Source organism: Lycium barbarum, chromosome 4, assembly GCF_019175385.1.
Source record: "Lycium barbarum isolate Lr01 chromosome 4, ASM1917538v2, whole genome shotgun sequence".
NCBI classification, from domain to species: domain Eukaryota; kingdom Viridiplantae; phylum Streptophyta; class Magnoliopsida; order Solanales; family Solanaceae; genus Lycium; species Lycium barbarum.
Genome location: NC_083340.1, coordinates 23,674,344 through 23,694,312, shown reverse-complemented (window position 1 = coordinate 23,694,312; position 19,969 = coordinate 23,674,344). Strand labels below are relative to the sequence as shown.

Here is a 19,969-nt window from a genome sequence, read left to right as displayed (position 1 = left end):
GTACAACTAATGTTAACTGTGCGAGACAACTTTATTTTATAAAAAAAGTGAATCATAATTTATAAATTCACAAATTTTATATTCACTTTTTCTTGTGAGATAAATATCAACCTCACAACACATAATTTATAAATTCAGAAATTTTAAATTCACTTTTTCCTGTGAGATAAATATCCAACCTCACGACACTACTATCAACACATAATAAAGAATTTTCATACACATATACCTTGAAGCAAAGAATGCCAAGTGTGACATGGTTTAAGATTCAAACAAAGTCATCAGATTCCACCATAACCAGACACGTACATTTAACAACACAACGCCAACTACCCACGCACCGCCGCCCCCTTTGATAAATGTACTACTCTATTTGCCTAGCACTCTTCTTGGAAAGTCCGAAAAACAAAAACATATCCAAAGCACATCTTCTATATAGTTAAAACCCATTATTATTAGATTACCAGAGCCTTGGTTTTATCTCAGGCTTTGGAGTTCAAACATGGCGTGTTCATGGAAGTTCTTGTTTTTATCCTTTGTTCTTTTTGTTGCTGTGGTTGTTCCTAAAGTCAAAGGTGATGTTGGGGCTTCGTTGGATGATGAAGTTGAAGTGGTTAGATCAGATGTTCACCCCACTTCTCAAGAATTAGAACATCTTAAGTCCAAGATCCAATCTTTAGGTTAGTTTGTGAATCTTTTTCTTTAGTAAAATTTAATTAGTGTTGTGAGTGTGCATGTTTTGATTCTTGGGGAAGTGTACTTTTTTGAATTTGATGGGTGGACTTACTTAAAGGTGCTGTTTTCTTGAAAGTTTGTTATTAATGAATTGGAAGTATGAAAAAAGGAGGGGTTTTTAGTAAGACTAGCACATTATTACAGGATTTTCCTTGTATTGTTATGACTTGTGAATTGTTCCCTTTTTTTTCTTTCCTAAAATTAATTGGTATTGTGAGTGTTCATGTTTTGATAATTTGGAAAGTGTAGTTTATATTTTCAGTATTGATTACACTGTTGGAAGTGTAGAAATTGTTTGGAGGTCAGTTTGATGGGTGAGCTTACTTAAAGGTCTTATATTTATTGAGAATTTGTTATTAATGAGCTGGGATTTTTGAAGAAAGAAGGGATTTTTAGTGAGACTAGCCATATTATTACTGGATTTTTCTTTGTATTGTGTATAATGTTTACGGAGTGTAGAAATGATCAGTTTTTCATTGTATTGTGTATAATGTTCACAATGAATTACTTTTACCAATGAATGGACCATCTTAAGTCCAAGATTCAATCTTTAGGTTAGTTGTGACTTGTGAGTTGTTCCCTTTTTTATTATTTCTTAAAATTTTGATTGGTGTTGTGAAGTGTTCATGTTTTGAATCTTCGGGAAGTGTAGTTCTTTGAATTTCAGTACTGATTATGTGGTTGGAAGTTTAGATTTTTAATCAAAAGGAATTGTTTGGAGGTCAATTTGATGGGTGGACTTACTTAAAAATGTTATATTGAAAATTTGTTATTAATGAGCTAGAATTATGTAGAAATAAGGGATTTTTAGTAAGACTAGAATATTATTACAGGATTTTTCGTTGTATTGTGTATAATGTTCAAAACGGAGAGTAGAAATGAACAATGTTTTTCGTTTTTCAGCCTATCATCTATAATGTTCATAATGAATTACTTTATACCTACAAAATGAACTTGTGAAATAAACTTCAATATTTCAAGTTGAAGTCCAAATTCTTTTGAGAACTTGTGAAACTAACTTCAAATTTTGAATAAAAGTAACATTGTTTTCAAGTGAAGTTGTTAGAGAAACGGACGCTTGAGATTTTGCTATAGGAAGCTGCAGATTTCAATTTGGTAGTTTTCTTTAATTCCAAGATTTATGTTGCAGTCAGTTTCATTTGAAGTGGGTCGATTGGAAGATGAACATAGTGATGTAATAACTTTGAATATTTGAAGCACAATAAAATGCGCCATGTATGTTCTTGGATCTATGAAAAAATGGTGGCGTGTTGGTATGCTATTGAAGAATTACTCCAGGGATAGGGAGATACAATTTCGGAAACTGCACAAATTTTTAGGATAACCTGCAATTACACTTCTCTTTGGAAACTGTACAAATCAGAGATTATATGCAAAGCAGCACAGCTGATTTGGAATAGAGAGCCACAGCTCACAACCGATAATAAATAAAACATACTTGTAAAAATTTGAGACAAGGTTATAAATGGGGGAGGTGCCTATCCTGCGGTTGTCATACTTTGTACTTTGTCGGTGTCAAGTAATGAGGTTGTTAAATTTCATATAGGTTCTCTCTTGTTATGAGGTAATTCTGCAACAGTGAGTTTTGAATTGGTGCTTGGGATGTAGGGTGCTCCCATTTGTTTTGTTAAAAATTTTGGTTACCAAATATTAATTATTAGCCATATCTCTTATGGATTCTGTTTTTTAAGAATCAAACATTGAGGAGACTGTGCGAGCAGTGAAAGGAAAAGATGAGGTGATCGCTGACAAAGAGAAAATAATAAAAGAAAAATCGGAGAAGGTTAAGTCATTGTCATCTGAGTTGGCCTCTCTACAGGTGAGTCTCTCAAATTAGCAAGTCGGCTTTTGTATGCTATTTTAGTTTCATGAAAATGTTTTAACAGTGTTGATGTAAGTTGTAGGCCTCTTAAGTTGTATTGTTTTGTCTAGAAAAAGGGAACACTAGATGCTGAGGAGCAAGTTGGAAAGGCTCGGGCACGAGCTGATCAGCTTGAACAGCAGCTTGAGACACTAAAAGCGGAAGTTGAAATGAAGAATAAGGAGAAAAGAGACTTCGAAGCTCATAAAGGTGACACCGAGAAAAGAGTATCTGAGTTAAATTTGAAGGTTGGCAAGGTAAGCGTTTGATCTGCTTTACCTTTTTTTTTTTTTTAAAATAAAATAATAAGGAGCTCATTTACTTTCTTTTCTCTTTTCTTTGTAAGTGTGTTGTCTATGTCTTGATTATTCGCTACAGTAGTTATTCTAGCAGGTGGAATTTCACTATAAAAGATTCAACAACAAAGCATAAATGAACTTTTCATATAACACATTTTTAGATAGGAAGTCTTTTACGCGTTAAAACGATGAAGGGGAAAAAAAACTCGTCACTGGTGAGCTGCATGTATTTTTCCTTTTGTAAACTTCTAAGATCAGAGGATTACATTTTTCTGATCAGGAAGATTTGATGTTCTTTTGCTGTCTTTCTAATTGAAAGTCTGGAGCCAAGTAACTTATTGGATGCATGTTATTTTGGTTCTTGGTCACAAAAATTATCCTGCACATCATGCTAGAGTTATTATGACAGCTATCCAACTTGTTCAACCACTGCAACAAACAGAGAGGTACTAAAAAGAACCAACAGAGAAGTACTAAGAAGAAACAACTTCTAAATACTGTCCCTGCTTGATTTTCCTTATCAATTTAGTCCAATAGCGAATCTCATAGGAATATGTGCGAATGATTAAAAAAGTAAGCTGAAGCATAGAAAGGTGGAATTGGCTGCAGAGCTCTTACTTTCACAAAATATTCTTTTTGATAGAATCTAAATCTTAATAGCAAGGAGTGTGGACGACTTGTAAACAATATGGGCAATTAAGGAGTCAACATTATGATAATGTAGAACAAAGGAAGCCTAAGGTAGCACAGGATTGGAATGCGTGCCTCAGCAAACACCTTCATGTACTCATTTTTAGAGCATAAACAAGATGCTGCAGTTGCATCGTTGTAATTAATTGAGTCCAAAAGTTACTTAGAGCATAAACAAGATGCTGCAGTTGCATCGTTGTAATTAATTGAGTCCAAAATTTTTCCAAGAACGTTGGAAAAAGAAGAACAGATGGTGGTAAAAAATACCCTTTGAATGACAGGAATTTTGAAAGAACAAAATGCTTACATATTGTTGTACTTATCTTTGGCTGACCTTTAAATTGGTGGCATAGAATACCCAGTTACAGTTCTTTGCTTTTAGTCTCAAGTGCGTGGCAATGCATATGTAAATTTTGATGGGAACCAAATCTTGTTTTAAAAGACGGCTCCCTTAGCTCCTTTCAAAAAGAAAAAAGAAGAAAGATCATTTCTCCTTTCGTATCTCGAGATGATGTCATGGGAGAATTTTGTACATGAGTAAGCGTGATGACTGTTTTCTTGAAGATACTATGAAGCTTTTATGAGCAATGAAGTATTTTTGAAACTTAAGCTGCCTGTTATCAATTACACATTTGATTTCATTCTGCTACTAAACAGACTTTAAATTGCCATGTGGGTGTCTAGAAAGATCTTTTACTGAGTTTTACCTCTTGCTGGTGCTGGTCCAATTTAGTTTTGCTAGCTACGTGTGATGTTTCAGCTAACTTTATGAAGTTGTTCTGTTTCTACTTGGTTTATGCAGCTCCAAAAGACCATTGATGATCAGAAGGAGAAACTGAAAAAAACTGAACGAGCTCTTCAACTTGCTGAGGTGCTCTTGATATTACAGAACAGCTCAAAAGTTCTGAAGCTTGTGTGGTGGATAACAATTACTAAGGCCTCCCAATTTTGCTTTTTTCAGGAGGAAATGATTAGAGCAAGGTTTGAAGCCACATCGAAGATGAAGGAGCTCATGGAGGTAGATGTTGTAGCCCCTATGTCTTACCATGTGAATTCAGGATTATGATACTATTGAAGATAGGAGGTTCCATCTCAATTTTGCAGCTAGCTGACTAATGCTTTGATTCATCTTAATGTTTCTATCTACCATGGTATCTTGGTGCCTTCGGGCTTCCATTCATATTGTGTTTAAGAGTTTGATATGCCGGTTTTATGGGTTAGCTAGTTGTATCAGTTTGTGTATGTTGGAACTGGGGATATCAGTAGTTTCATGGACAGCTGGATGGTGGGTAGTTTTAGTTGTAAGGGGTAGTGTGGTGGTAGTGATGTTGGTCTTTAGCCTGTGGATTTGTTGCTGGTATAATTTTATAATTGACGGCTAAAAGGGAAAAGAAATGTGATGATAGATTTGGTCTATGCCATTTGTATTATAGAGCGTGATGGCTGTCACGTAAGTGGGTGATATTGGCTGAAGTGAAGAATAATGGAAGGATGATAATAGTCATAATGACCTAAGGTGGGATAATCAAGTACAATCTTCTTTTATTTAAATCATTGATAGCTGGTAGAGATGCTTTTGGTTTCTGTTGATTTATGGATAGCATGCAAAAAATGTTGAAGTTTCTTGTAATTTGAAATTTTAGCAAATTTTTCCGAATTTTGTGGGTTATCATGAGCTCGTCTAGAATTGGACTATCAGAGTCATAAAGATCCTTAAGGAGGAAAGGGTGGTTGTTGTAGTTTCCCTTCTGTTTTCCCTCTTGCTTGGTTTATGGAGTTATGATGTGTGGAAGTTATGTCAGGTTTGTGGTGATGTATGGCGATTTAGTTGTGAATATTTTTGGATGAGATTTTGATTCATGTGTAACCAGGTTATGCTTCCTGCACCATGCATAGCCTAGCGATAAGTGGAAAAGGGTTCAAAGTCACATTCTGCATCATTCATTTCCTGTGCTGTCCTCTTTAAGTTCAGCAATTCGCTATCTTATTTACAAGAATAAGAATGGGTTTTGGAAAACCTAGAAATTTGAGACGAGTTCTCCGGCGTTGCGTTGCGTTGTGTTGTAGATGATGAACTATTATATAAATGTTAACTTGGCTCTTTCCTTTTTGCTAAAAATCCAGGTGCATGGGGCATGGCTTCCACGTTGGCTAGCAGATCATTTGAATCACTACAAGGTATTTTGAACAATCATAACTAACCTTATTGTAAATGGATTGCTGACTGTGCTGTGAATTTCAGTCTCTTTTGGAGAGGCATTGGCAGGAGCACGGAAAACCTCCTATGGACATAATGATACAGAAGGTACGTCTTGTTGCTAGTGGATCCTGTTAAACTATTGATTATTGAATGAATGCTTGTTTGAGTTACTAATCTATCCTGTTTACTCTTCTTTACTTGCTTTTTAGGCAGTTGAGAAGAAGGCCCAAGCTGAGGTATGGGCTGCGCCACATGTAGAAACAGTCAAAACAGTAAGTCAGCTTTGCATCATTTAACATCTGAATCTTTTATTACCATATTAAATTTAATTAATTTAATGAATGAACTCATGGAAGTTGTGAAAGTCAGAAATGGGATGATGTCAAACCCTTTAGAATGTCCCAAAATGGCTAAGTGTTGTATAAATTGAAAAAGATAGAGTAGTTACTTCTTTTTGGGTTATACCACTTTTTCCTTCTGTATTTCTCATCATTTTGTGTTACGCATTTAACATAAAGAGAAGTCACTACATTATGTGGGTATATGATGATTAATTGACAGTTTGATGCCTAAACCTCTTATCAAGGTTCAACAAATTACAATGAGGACAGGACTAGATTTATCTGGAAGTTCCTGTTGCAGAATTAATAAAGACGTTATAGAATCTTATTGTTTCTTCTTGTGAATTCTGATACTGTGTGCTGAGATAGTAGACCGCCAAAAAACTAACGGCATACATGTAACGAGTATCTTATTACCTTTAACTCATCTCTTTATGGAAATAAGTACTTGAACACGAAACCTAGACTAATTTGAGATTTCCTTTTAACATAGTATCTTTAAACGATTAAAAAAATACAAAGTATCTATATTCTTACCAAGAGGTGAATCCTCTTATCTTGTAAATGGCATAAGTCACCTAGCATTCTGGAGGAGGAAAATCAAAAGTAGGACAAGCTAAAGAGTGGGGAGTAAGATGACTTCCAGAATTGGAAAGACTCTTTATTAGTTTTCAGATGTAGATATAATTTGGAATGTATCTACATTAATTTAATCTTAAGCTAGTTTTCGTGTTATATTTAAGATCAAGATAGAGGATCTTAGTAATTTTCTCATGTTTGCTGTTCTACTATTTGAAGAAATGGATGCCAGCTGCGAAGGAACAGTGGGTGGTGATGACCACTAACCTCAAGCCACATGTGGAATTGGTAAAGACCAAAGGATTAGAGATTTATGAGACATCTAAAGGCGCCATAACTCCACATATTGTCAAGGTTCAGGAATTAGCAGAACCTCACGTTCAGGTAACATCCTGTTAATTTAAATGAATAACAATTTCGGGTCTATCAAGAATACGAACAATAAAAAAGATAATTTCCTGTTATTGTACATTCATTAAATGTATAACTTCTACCTATTTTTCCTTTTTTTTTTTGTATGTGATGTGATGTGAGCATAGTTTTTTACAGGAACTTAAGAAAATCAGCAAGCCATACATTGATCAGGTTGCCACTGCTACAAAACCTCATGTTGAAAAAGTTCGTATTGCTGTAAAGCCATATACAGATGTGGCAGTTCATCATTATGGGAAGTTCCTTGAGTCTGCAACAGTTTACCACCGTCAGGTGTGTTTTTAGTCCCTGAAATATTCAGATCTCACAGAGGTGTACTTGTGATTGAGATATGCAAGTCATTGTCTCTTTTTAGACTTTTCCAGTATTTTTACTACTGCATCAGTTTCTCATGTATTTCGGCTTCGATAATCCCGTAAACCCAAAAAAAACCGGTAGACTCTTAAGTTACATTTCCTGCCTGTCTTCTTGCTGCGTCTGTATTCTTAGGCGGGAGAGGCTCGTCTTTTTAGGATCATTTTGCTTAAGCTACTAAATTATCCAAATTAACTCCGCGAGATGTCTTGCGAAATCAGTTGATGAAAAGTGCGTGAGCTTCCAGTGTGTATTCCCAACAATTTCCGATTTCCGAATGCTTTTGTGGTTTGGCTCTTCCACTAGGAAGTATCTGTTTGACCTCTGTATTAAAAGTAGATCCTTCCCTTGGTATTGTCAAATGGAAGGGACAAACCGATCTTTATGCAATCAGGGACAAGGGAAATGAGGACAAATTAGTCTTTTTTGTTTATCATGTCTTAATTCATTGAGTGGAGGAAATGGTCATTTTTCTTGTGCTTGCTGTGTTGGATTCATCTTCTCGTTACCTAATTTAGATGATAAAGGAAGAATGAAAATGTTATATTCTAGGTCTAGAGAGTAGCTTTTGAACTCTTGTCGGAAGAGGTAACGAGCTTATATCACTGTCAGAAGAGTGAACGAGGATATTTTTGTTCTGATCTTTGATTTGAATGATCTAGTGGAAGTATCGATTAAGTAGCAAATGCCTTTGTTTGTTATTACACTTTTTTGGTTATAGTATTTAAATTGTCTTGGCTCATCAATTCTAAATCAATGTTTCATGCTATTTGAAGCTGCAAGGCACAGTCGATGAAACACTGAAGAGACATGAGCTTACAAGACCTCTTGCAACAAAGGAGTTCATCTGGTTTGCTGTACGTATCTGACAGTCATATTCTATGGTCTTGCCATCCTGTCCTCCCTTTTAGTTCTACTTTGATGATCTCATACTTAAGATATCTACTGATCTTATGTGGTGTAGGCCTCAGCGGTGTTGGCTCTACCTGTTATAATTCTGTTCAAACTTTTGTCTGCCATTTTCTGGTTAGCATATTTACTCTGCTCCCTTATTTGCGTTTTCACAATGATCTACCTTCTATATTTCAAAGTGTCTGCAGATGTTTTCTTTCAATGAGGCTCAGAATTGTCTTGTCTTTTATTATTTATAACAGTACAAAGGCGAAGAATCCTACTCGAAATGGTAAATCCCACCATTCACGTCGCAAGTCCAAGAGGGCACACACAGACAAGTAGGGCGAGGTAGAAAATGCTTTCATCAGAAATCAAGCGCCTTTCAGTTTGCAGGTATAACATTTGGCTATTTGCCTTCTTTGTTTACCTGGGGCTAAGTTAATTTATGGATGCTTTGGTAACACTTCTGCGTTTCTACGTTCAATGAGTAAAAAGATGTAAGATTAGCTGTCATAGAACTAGATAGCCAGAGCCAAATACTTAATAGTGAATAAAGAATGTATTCATGAGTAGTTTCTAATAAAATAGTACGGGAAAGTCGGAATTATAGGAACATAGTGGGTTATCTATCATCTTCTTCAATCAGATTTTGCAGTTTTTTCACAATTATAGTATTAACTGCTGTGTGTGTGACGTTGGGTTTATTTCATCTTTATTTGCAGATCGATTGTGTCATTTTTGCACGGGGCTTTTGAAGTATCGACCAGTCTGCAGATTCTTTTGTTTTCCAAGTTCTGCATAGGTTTTCCATATGTGCATAAAGCATGAATGGGGAGGATAGTGGGTGTGAGATTTATTTTTGTAATATCGTTTCTTTGCTTTGGATAGTGTTAAATGTTGGTGTTTTATTATCTTCCCACCACGCTGTTAGGTTACAATCTTGTGACACTATATTTACTTGGTTGTAATATTTATCAAAGTTGTCTTAGTTGTATTAAGATCTTTATATTCATATTTGATCATATTTGTAACGATAGGGAAAAAACTATTTGACAAGTCAAACGGAGGATAAATATAAACAATTTACCGGGGTAAATTTGGCTTTCCTCCTTGATTTTTATGTAGCTTGTTGAACTTTGAAATTGCTCTGTCATGCTTTCTTTAGTATTTTTTGGCATGGTTTCTTCGCTCCCGTTTTCTTTTTCAAACTGTTTCTAAATGCTTTACTTGAGCCGAGGGTCGATCAGAAACATTAGAGGTAGAGGTAAGGTCAGCGTATACACTATTACGCTATTATCCCTTGTTGTTTGAACTTTGGATGTATTTTGTCGGGAGGAAATTGGTCTGGTTACAGCTAGCCCTTCAATTTTCTTCTATATTCATTAAATATTTGCACACTTTATTCTTCTTAAGAGTAAATTACAACGTAAGTCTGCACGTAGCCTTATAATCATCAGATATGGAGCCTGCTGGACGGGTTAATTCACTCGCTGGAAAAATGTTTCCTACCAAATATATCTCCATTCTCAAGATTAGAATTTCAGACATCTGATTGAGCAAATTAATTCCTGTTTGCCAGGGATAAACATATTTTCTCAGTATATGTTTTCTTTCTATTACTTTGTGTTTTTAATTTCTTATTCGTCCTGTCAGAAAGTATCTCTATAGCCATTTTGCCACCATTTTTCTTTTGGTTTTTTTATACCGCAAGTGTGTGGTATATATACAAATTCTGAGAAGGATTTTTTCTCTTTTTCATGTTTGGCTGGTCGACATAATGGTATTACAGCCGCAGAATATTAATATCATTCACATCTAATAAGCCCCAAAAATGCTTGTTCTAGCCTTCATTGACCATTTACGCTACTCTCTTGAAAGCAATTTTATTTGCTGGCGGAGCTCTTATTGATATTAAGATGACGTATTTGGAAGGAAACGGAAGGAGGACCTCTCCCTCCCTTCCATGTTTCCATCTTTTCCAAGAAAACTACGAACAAGCAAGAAATTAAGCCACAAAATTAAATTGACATTCATTCAAACTTTAGTCTCTAGCGACACAAAGAAAAATGAAAAACCGTACCATAATAGATCTATCACTATCGCCAAACTACAAATTATTTTATACAGAACTGGTCAAAAATAATTGCACTGTTTCCCTGGAGGATGTGACACGGGGTGCTATAGCTTAATTCTTTTGGAGGATTTGAACCACATATATAGTCTAGAAGTCCTTATTATGGAGTATTGTATAGATCAATAAGTAGGCCAATAATTCTCTAAATCAGCGCAATTCTCCATAGCCATGAATCTATTCATGGCATTTCCACTATTCATATCTGCACCATAACCAGCCTGATCATTTGTCATCAGCACATGAGAAGAAGAGCCCATATCTTGTTGGTTCATAACTTGTGGCTGTGGCACTGGCATTGACTGAGAACCAGTGGCACCACCACCTAGATTTAAATTCAAGCCTGAAATAGTAAAACAATTACCTCCTCCTCCACCACTACTACTTCCAGCTAAATTATAGTTCATTTGCGATTGTAGAATTGGCTGCAAGCTCATCATGTTAGACGAAGACGACGAACCGCCACCTCGAAAAACCCTATTGAATTCTTGAATTTCTGGATGGTTCATCATGTAACCACCTGATCTTCCCATGGCTAATTGAAAGCCATTATGTTCAGCTTGCATCATTTGTGAGGGGTTGATCTCTAGTGTACTGTAGGGGTTCACACGAACTGTTGTTCTTGAAGAGTTGTTAGGAGGGTATTTTTTCCCTCCTGTACTCTTCTGGAATACGCGGCAAACCACCCATTCATCTTGCTGAAATATATTGGAGTATAATTATGGAAATGCATATTCTAGAAGCTACATGTGGAACAAGTCATTATTAGCTAAATGTCAAAGATTGAGAAAATCAAGCATATATAGCACAATTGGCCAAGCTCTCAATGTCAAAATTGAGAAATACACTTACTTTTTTGTTAGAAGTGTTTTTTGAAAAAGTATCTTGGAGATTAGTAGTTTATATCTGGCTAATCAATTTAAAAAAACACTTTTATCAGTATTAGAGCAGTTCTTTGTGCTTGACCAATATTTTAAAAGCGCTTTTGAGGAAAAGCTAGACTTTTAAGCTTATGAAAAGTAGCTTCTGCTACTGCTCAAAAATACTTATTTTTTCTCTAATAGTTTAGCTAAACACTTCAATGGTATAAAATATATATATTTTTTTAAAAAGTATTTTTGATTTTCCAAAAACTTGGCGGCTAAACAGGGTAACTCATACTATGAATTAATTTGGAAAAGAGAAGAAAATGTATTTAATACGGAAATTTAAAAATAGCACGTAATTGAGATATTTATTCATCGCGCAAGAAATATTAAAGTTTTCCAGAGCTAACCGTACCCCTGCAGGAAGCAAGGATCTTTTTTTCTACAACTACCTCGTTTAACTTCCTCTTACGTCAACACAAATTGGTTTAGGTTAATTTGTGTATTATTTCCTACTTGTTTAGCTAGAAATTAAATTGAAAACAATAACCTTGACCAAAGGAACACCATATTATATTGTTGTTATTCATACATGTAGGGCGTGTAACATAAACACATGGTGATGATGACAAGTACATGTTTATCTGAATTCTGAAAGAAAATTTTGAAAATTATAGATCTCTTCTTTCTCCATACTTCAAATTTGATCTGGACAATACGATTATTTTGTTCAAGGTAAAAGAAATTTAACTAATTGTATACACAATCAGAGTCACAGTCAATGATGAAGGTAAGATTTTCTACGTGAGGGTTCAATATCATCTACTCCCTCCGTCCATTTTACCTGTCTTGTATATTAAAATAGCTATCCACTTTTATTTGTTCAGTTTGAAAATAAAAGATAATTTATTATTTCATACCTATTTTATCCTTATTATTAATTATTAAGCTGAAAGCTTCAAGAAATTATTAGTGGCTGCAGCTTCAAGGAATTATTAGTGGCTGCACAACTTTTAAAGTATGTTTGATTGATTTTAATGATCATTAGATGACTTAGTAATACTTAGAGGCGATATAGTAAAATTGTCATTCTATTTAAGGAAGAGGGTCAAATTTACCCTCCAAGTATGGTTTATAGTTTACATTTGCCCTCCGTCAAAGTTTGAGATCAAATTTGCACTCTCCGTCAAAGTTTGGGATCAAATTTGCCCTCCCCGTTAGGATACTTGATAAATTTTCCCTTATATGGATGGAAGTCTGACTTGGACTCCACAACATAAAAAAAATTAGCCACGTCGGATCCACATAGGCTCTACGTAGACTCCCAAACCCAATTCTCTTTTAACCAGTTTCCCAATCCCAATTCTCTTAACCCGTCTAGACTATTGCTGACATTAAGGCACCATGTAGTAACGTGAAAAGCCGGAGTTTTAATAGCATCGAGGTACACACATAATGCATGTGATAAAATAGGAGGCATGTAAGAAAAATTTCTGCAGCAACAACAAATGTTTAATACGACCAAGGATTCGTTGTTCTCTCTAGAAACATAGAATTTATCTGACCAACAAAGCTTTCTTGAACATGACATCTATCTTAGGTGAACTTCGACGTAGCTAACTTAACTCATTGTTGTCGCCTCCTTGTCAGAACCTCTCAAAAACTATTCAAGAGAACTGAAAACGGATAAGTTGAAGAGAACTGAAAATGGATTTTCAAAGCTGAACTGCACAAATTTATTTTGTTGTCTTGTTATCACTTTTTCAGGATCATAGCTTTTCTGATCTTATTTTCGTTATACGTTTAGGAATGTATTCTAAGAAAAAATTGTTTTCCTCTGTTCAGAAATGCTCTGAAGAGTTCATGAAGAAACCTTCACTATCACAAAACAAATGCTGCAGGGGAATTTTCAAAAGAGAATTGGGATTGGGAGTCTACGTGGAGCCTATATGGATCCGACGTGACTAATTTTTTTGTGTTGTGGAGTTCAAGTCAGACTTTCATCCATATAAGGGCAAATTTATCAATTATCCTAACGGGGAGGGCAAATTTGATCTTAAACTTTGACGAGAGGGAAAATTTGATCTCAAACTTTGACGGAGAGGGCAAATTTGATCTCAAACTTTGACGGGGAGGGCAAATTTGATCCCAAACTTTGACGGAGGGCAAATTTAAACTATAAATCATACTTGGAAGGTAAATTTGACCCTTTTCCCTTCTATTTATGACTCCTTAAGGGTGTGCCAAGTAAATACATGACTAGCAAAAATGGATGGAGCGGTATTATATATATTTACGCTATCAACAAAAATCTTTCTTTCTTAAATTTCGTGCCTAGTTAAAATGCCACATAAATTGAAACAGAGGCAATACTGGAAGCGAAGTTATACGTACCTTGTGTGTTCTATAGGAAGATTTGGAGTGAATCCTATATTCATGCATTACCCAATTTGTTTTCTCTCCTCTGGGAGCTCTTCCTCTATAAAATACCAATGTTTTCTTCATACCAACCAATTCAGAAGTTGAGCTGTTGAAGATCTCCTTATCTTTGCCAGTGGTTTTCCAATATCCAGTATTTGTTGCTCTATTTGTTCTCACTCCTGTTGGGTACTTCCTATCACGTAGGCTGAAGAAGTACCACTCTTTCTCTCCCATTTTCGCCTTCCCTGATATACACATAAATTCCATAAAGTCAATTTGTAAAGCTAATTATGACGTTTAGATTTTAGAATAGAAATTTTAGATTTTTGTTGGGGAAATTTTCAAGTTATCTAAATTAATACTAGTACAAGAATGACTCTTTTCTTTTTTAACTTCGGTATTGAAAAAGGAAAGAAAAATCTTTTGTAGCGAGGCTTGCAGAAATGGAAGATGCACTATAGAGTATTATTGGGCGTCTTTATGTATTTATATTTCGGAAAAGCTTGGCTATTATTTACACAATCATGTTAATACAAATGTAATGATAGGTAGAATATTATATGTAACAAATATTGAGTGGTAACTTGAAATAGACGGTAAGTTAACATGTATATCGTTATACTAGGGTAAATATTTTTAAAACTATAAGTAAATATAACTTAAATCCTATCCCAAAACGTAAGATCTTGCTTCAAGGGGTTTAAGAAATTAAGGAAAAAGAATAGCAAACGAGTATTGTACGTCTTTTGTTTAATCACATGGCGTTCGAACCTCATAACTGATTAGCTTGACTAATCCAGGTTCATGTTGCGTCAGACCCATTTAAGGGGTTCTCTATCAGAAATTTTGTCTATTTCCAGAGCTCAAACCTGAAATTTCTGAATTTCAGTGGAGGAATTAATTCATCCTAGAAATTTTGTCTATTGTTCATTGAAAAAACTTGAGCTTGCTCTTTCGCAAGTTTATCATTTTTGAAAAATATTACTACTAAGCATGATAAAAATGATGCTGGATCTGGATGAAGTATGAACGAAGCAAAGTTTGCTTACTCAATTATCTGAAGAGAAAATAACTTAATTATAATATAAAAAACATCTCAAAAACCTAGCTATTGCTTTCTTGATTTATACAACCATATGGATTACTATTTAACTTCAATATGAATGTAAATGATGTAGTAAGAAGTTTTGAGGATCATTAAAAGTACCTGGAAGATCCCAGGGCTCAGATTTGTTAAGATCGACATCTCCAATAGCCCTTGCAGTAAAATTAGTAGAATCAGAAATCTTGTTCACAAGATAATATGTTATAAGCTCTTCATCACTTGGATGAAAACGAAACCCTGGTGGTAGATCAATATTCTCTTCCATTTATCTTTTTTTCACCTCCTCCTTAACTAGAAACACTTCGAGAAATTTGACTAGTTCAAAGAAAACCCTAGACCTTGAAACTTGTAAATTAAACAAGGAAAAAAAACTTCTCTTTTGCACCACTTATTTCCTTTAGTCAAACGATCACATGAAAGATGGATTTAGAAAGTGTATGAAAATTGAAAACCTAAAGCTTTCTCAAGAAGAGGAAGAAAACGATTTTTATCCAAGGGACATGTAAATGAAACCTGGCTAGCTGGCTAATTTTGTTGTTGGCTTAGTGTTGCAAGAAACTTTTTTGTTGCTTGCATGTAGAGAATATATAGGGAGGTATCTTTGGATAACTTGTTGCTAAACATTTGCTAGAAGTATAAGCTTGAGGATTCTTGAAATGTAGAGGAAGAGTTTTCTTCTTGTTGAATTTAAAGAAGATATAACTAATGTGTTTAAGAAGCTCTCACCTACCATGGGTCTTAAGGTACACGATGCCTCAACACGTGCTTCAACTTCTTAATTAATTGAGAAGTTAATCAAAGAAGGTACATGATTTTGAAAGAGTTTAAGTCATATACATTGTTAGTGCAAAGATTTTTTTACACTATCATCAGGTTACATGTACGCCTCATCAAAATATGATATTTGTAATTTTAAAAATAAGACATGCATGTTACCCACTTCAATGCAGCAAGCAAATGTAACATGATAGTGTAATTTTTTTTAGACATGATGGTGTAATTTTTTTTAATACTAAATGTATATAACTTAAACTCATTCTAAAACTATAATTACATCTTTGCTAGTTTGCCTGCCGAAAATTCTAACAAATAGAGGATTTAAAAAAAATGCAATTACGCCACACTTGGGGATTTGAATCTGCGACTTAAGACAATTTTTTATCCAGGTTTGCCGATATATATACTAAAAACTCTTTTATATATGTTAGGGAAGAAATAGCAACTTTTTATATATATATATATATATATATATATATATATATATATATATATATATATATATATATATATATATATATATATATATATATATACCAAAGAGATTTAATTCAACCCCTTCGAAACATGTAATGTCACCCTTTGGCCTGTGGCTAATATATATGGCACCAGTTAGCATTCTAAATGATTAATCGTTGCAATATTTGCTCGAGTATATATATTTTGCATATGTATATTCTTCTCGGTATACAAGTTGTGTGTCTCACAATTTGCACAACTTGTGTTCTTTTTAGCAAAACAAAGAGTAAGCACTTAGCTTAAGTTTTATTTATTTTTTGTATATGATTGAGCTATCTCAATTTGATTTGTACCAGGAGGTCAGGCTGATGTCTCCACTGTAACAATGATTTTTTTTTTTTTTAAGGAGTATTACAGTAGCACAAAAGGACTTATAAAAACCATTTCATGATGAATTTTCAAATTCAAAAATAGTTTGTATTTAAATGTGGGGTTAATTTCACATCATTTTATTGTACCGAAGTCATTCAAAAATTAGTTTTGTGACTTTTGTGATAATTAAATAAGTTGAATGATTTGTTCATTTCAAAAAAATAATTTTAATGATTTTAGTGCGATAAAGTACAATTGAGTAACAATCCGTGAAATTAACAAAGTAACAATTGAGTAACAGTCCGTGAAATTAAACCCACAAATATGATTAATTAGGAGAGGGAACATTGAGAACATCTCAAGTGCTTCCTAAATATCCAAATATTCCCAGTTAAAACTTTATTTATCATTTTCAATAGTTAAAGCACTCGAAAACACTATATAAGAGGGTGTTGACTAAGCTTATAAGCCATATCGACATGTTTATAAACTGGCTTATAATCATTTTTGGCATATCTACATGTTTGGTAAACATTCAAAGTACTTATTATAAGCCAAAATCAATCAAATGATACAAGTTGGTCACCCCCCAATTTATGATTTTTTAGCTTATATATAAGCACTTTAATTTGACCAAGACTTTACTATTTTATCCTTTATATTTTTTCTAATTCTCAAAGTAGCTTTTCTAAAACAAAAGCCCTAACTTTCTCTGCATTTTATATATGCCATTCATCCTTAGAAAGATACTTTTAAATTTAAAATATTACGTAAGAAAAACATTATGGGTATTTTACACCTGGCCAAACTTTTTTAACCAATTACATTTCAACAACTCATCAATTTCAAAACTTTTATCCAAAGACGTCTATTTATAAATTTAGTTTCAGCTATTAAAAGTTAAAAAGTGTATATATCACACGACATCAACTAAATAAAATGTACTAACTATATGTATTAAACTATAAACTATACATAGTTCTTTTTGCATTTAATCCATACCTTATTGTTTTCCTCTGGTTTTCATGCAAGATAAACAGTTTGGAGAAACGACAAAAGACCATATTAGCATCTTTCACATACTAGATGGCTTATGCCCGTGCTGCGCACGGGTCCAACACTTTGGATTATAGTGTATCTATGTGTATGTAGTTGTGTTTTGGATAGTGATAATATATATATATACTATGTTCAAAATACAATTAATATAACATTGTAGTTTGTGCTTCATATCTAAAAATTTAGTATATTCATGTTTGCTAAGAATACAAAGTCGGCAAAAATTTATTAATACTTTTTAAAAGAGAAGATTTGTTTAAAAGGAAACTATTTTCCTCTCTTTGAGATAAAACAATAGCAATATTTAAGCATCAGTTGATACTTTCAATTTTAATTCGATTAATTTAAAAGTGTAAAATACTTATTATTTTTATCAAATTTTGATTTGGATAATTTTAATTCAAATTATTAAATTAATTTTACATGTTTAAAACGAAACAAAGTAGAAATTGATTTTCTATTTAAACGAAGAAATACTATTTTTAAATTTTTGGTAAATATTCTCGGTTTAGCTCATTTTACTTGTCATGTTGTCTTTTGCATAGTTTTTTAAGGAAATGTGAATTAGAATTAGAATTTGATTAATTTACCTTATTCATTATTTGATCTCCATTTGATATTAATTTCTTTTCACATTTAATAGAGTAAGAATAAAAATGAAAAAGTAATTAAATTCTATGTTGTTTTAAAATATAAATATTTTAAGTATATTTATTTTAGTAAACATAACAAATAAATGACATCGCCGAATAGCAAATACAACAATTAAATATCTAATCTAAGGCTAATATAAGAAAAGAAAGGAAATAATATGTATTTGCCTACTTAACCTTTTGAAGAAAAGCAATAATATGGGGTCCATATTTTTTACTGTGCAATAATTTCATTTGCTCCCACTAATAGGTTGATACGCATGTGGCAATGAATCCACTGTTATTGACTTGATGAGGATACTTTGGGAATTACATGAATATTGTTTGATTTTTTAATAAATAGGATGCACGTTTTTTTTTTTCTGACATTGCTTTTTTTTTTTTTTAATATGGGGTCCACTTTTTTTTCATGAGTTTGGAGAGGGTGGGGTCCACTTTTTTCCTTTTTTTTTTTTTTAATATTGCTTGGCGTTTTTAGTATGAGGTCCACCTTATTATTTTTTTTAAGAGTAACTGACGAAAAAAGAATGGGTAAACCGATGCTTTTATATAGTAGAAAAATAGAAATATAATAAAGTATTTCTATCTACTTTTTAGAAGAGTTGGTAATATAAAGTATAAAATGTCATTTTTTTTCCCTTAAATAAAAAAGTGGGACCAAAGGACGGACGACGATCTTGCTTATAAACCGGCTCTTCTATAGTAGTAAAGTAATATATATATATATATATATATATATATATATATATATATATATATATATATATATATATATATTATGTCCAAAACACGATTAATATAACATTGTAGTTTGTGCTCCGTATTCAAAACTTTATTATATTAGTGTTTGCTACAAATACAAAGTTAGTAAAAATTTATTAATACTTTTTAAAAGAGAAGGCTTATTTAAAAGGAAACTATTTTCCTCTTTTTGAGATAAAATAATAGTAATATTTAAGCATTAGTTGATGCTTTGAATTTTAATTCAATTAATTTAAAGGTGTAAAATATTCTATTGTTAATGTATGTAGATTGGGCCTAAATAATACCTATTATTTTTTATCAAATTTTGATTTGGATAATTCTAATTCAAATTATTATATTAATTTTGCATGTTTAAATTTAAAATGAAACAAAGTAGAAATTTGATTTTCCATTTTTGATTTTCCATTTAAATTAAGAACTACTATTTTTTAATTTTTGGTAAATATTTTTGGTTTAGCTCATTTTACTTGTCATGTTGTCTTTTGCACATTTTTTTAAGGAAACGTCAATTATAATTATAATTTCACTAATTTACCTTATTAATTATTTGATCCCCATTTAATATTATTTTTTCTTTTATGACATTAATCTCTTTTCACATTTGTTAGAGTAAGGAAAAAAATAAAAAAATAATTAAATTCTATCTTATTTTAAAATATGAGTATTTTAAGTATATTTATTTTAGTAAACATAACAAATAAATAACATGGCGGAATAGCAAATACAACAGTTCAATATCTAGATTACATCTCAGGCTAATATTAAAAAAAGAAAGAAAATTGTATGGTTTGACTACTTAACCTTTTGAAGAAAAACAATAATATGAGGTCGATGTTTTTTGATGTACAATAATTTCATTTGCTCCCAATAATGAGTCGATACGCATGTGACAATGAATCCATCATTATTGATTTAATGAGATACTTTGAAAATTACATGAATATTGTTTGATTTT

General features: G+C 32.9%; 2 protein-coding genes across 3 annotated transcripts; one reads left to right on the top strand and one right to left on the bottom strand.

Annotated features, from left to right (window-relative positions):
• The first annotated feature begins 254 nt into the window (after window positions 1-254).
• Window positions 255-9,502, top strand: LOC132635577 (uncharacterized). Of its 2 annotated transcripts, none has more exons than XM_060352017.1 (14): window positions 255-680; window positions 2,448-2,575; window positions 2,695-2,874; window positions 4,409-4,477; window positions 4,568-4,624; window positions 5,731-5,784; window positions 5,849-5,911; window positions 6,016-6,078; window positions 6,946-7,110; window positions 7,276-7,431; window positions 8,289-8,369; window positions 8,477-8,538; window positions 8,667-8,799; window positions 9,129-9,502. In XM_060352017.1, the coding sequence occupies exons 1-13, from the start codon at window positions 503-505 to the stop codon at window positions 8,746-8,748; spliced, it is 1,338 nt and encodes a 445-aa protein (XP_060208000.1). In that variant the 5' UTR covers window positions 255-502; the 3' UTR covers window positions 8,749-8,799; window positions 9,129-9,502. The 2 variants fall into 2 exon arrangements, with proteins under 2 accessions (XP_060208000.1, XP_060207999.1); XM_060352016.1 differs by having other exon boundaries at window positions 259-680; window positions 2,689-2,874.
• A 969-nt stretch (window positions 9,503-10,471) lies between these two features.
• Window positions 10,472-15,569, bottom strand: LOC132635576 (NAC domain-containing protein 100-like). The gene is made up of 3 exons (XM_060352015.1): window positions 15,032-15,569; window positions 13,798-14,069; window positions 10,472-11,235 (listed from the first exon to the last, which is right to left on the bottom strand). Exons 1-3 carry the CDS (start codon window positions 15,192-15,194, stop codon window positions 10,660-10,662), a joined length of 1,011 nt encoding a protein of 336 aa, XP_060207998.1. The 5' UTR covers window positions 15,195-15,569; the 3' UTR covers window positions 10,472-10,659.
• Window positions 15,570-19,969: the final 4,400 nt, after the last annotated feature.

Coding starts and splice junctions, on each gene's coding strand:
- LOC132635577 (XM_060352016.1), top strand. CDS start 503: ATGGCGTGTTCATGGAAGTTCTTGTTTTTATCCTTTGTTCTTTTTGTT. Junction 4,478..4,567: donor GAGCTCTTCAACTTGCTGAG/GTGCTCTTGATA, acceptor TGCTTTTTTCAG/GAGGAAATGATTAGAGCAAG. Junction 8,370..8,476: donor AGGAGTTCATCTGGTTTGCT/GTACGTATCTGA, acceptor TATGTGGTGTAG/GCCTCAGCGGTGTTGGCTCT.
- LOC132635576 (XM_060352015.1), bottom strand. CDS start 15,194: ATGGAAGAGAATATTGATCTACCACCAGGGTTTCGTTTTCATCCAAGT. Junction 14,070..15,031: donor TGAGCCCTGGGATCTTCCAG/GTACTTTTAATG, acceptor TGTGTATATCAG/GGAAGGCGAAAATGGGAGAG. Junction 11,236..13,797: donor CTTCCTATAGAACACACAAG/GTACGTATAACT, acceptor AATATATTTCAG/CAAGATGAATGGGTGGTTTG.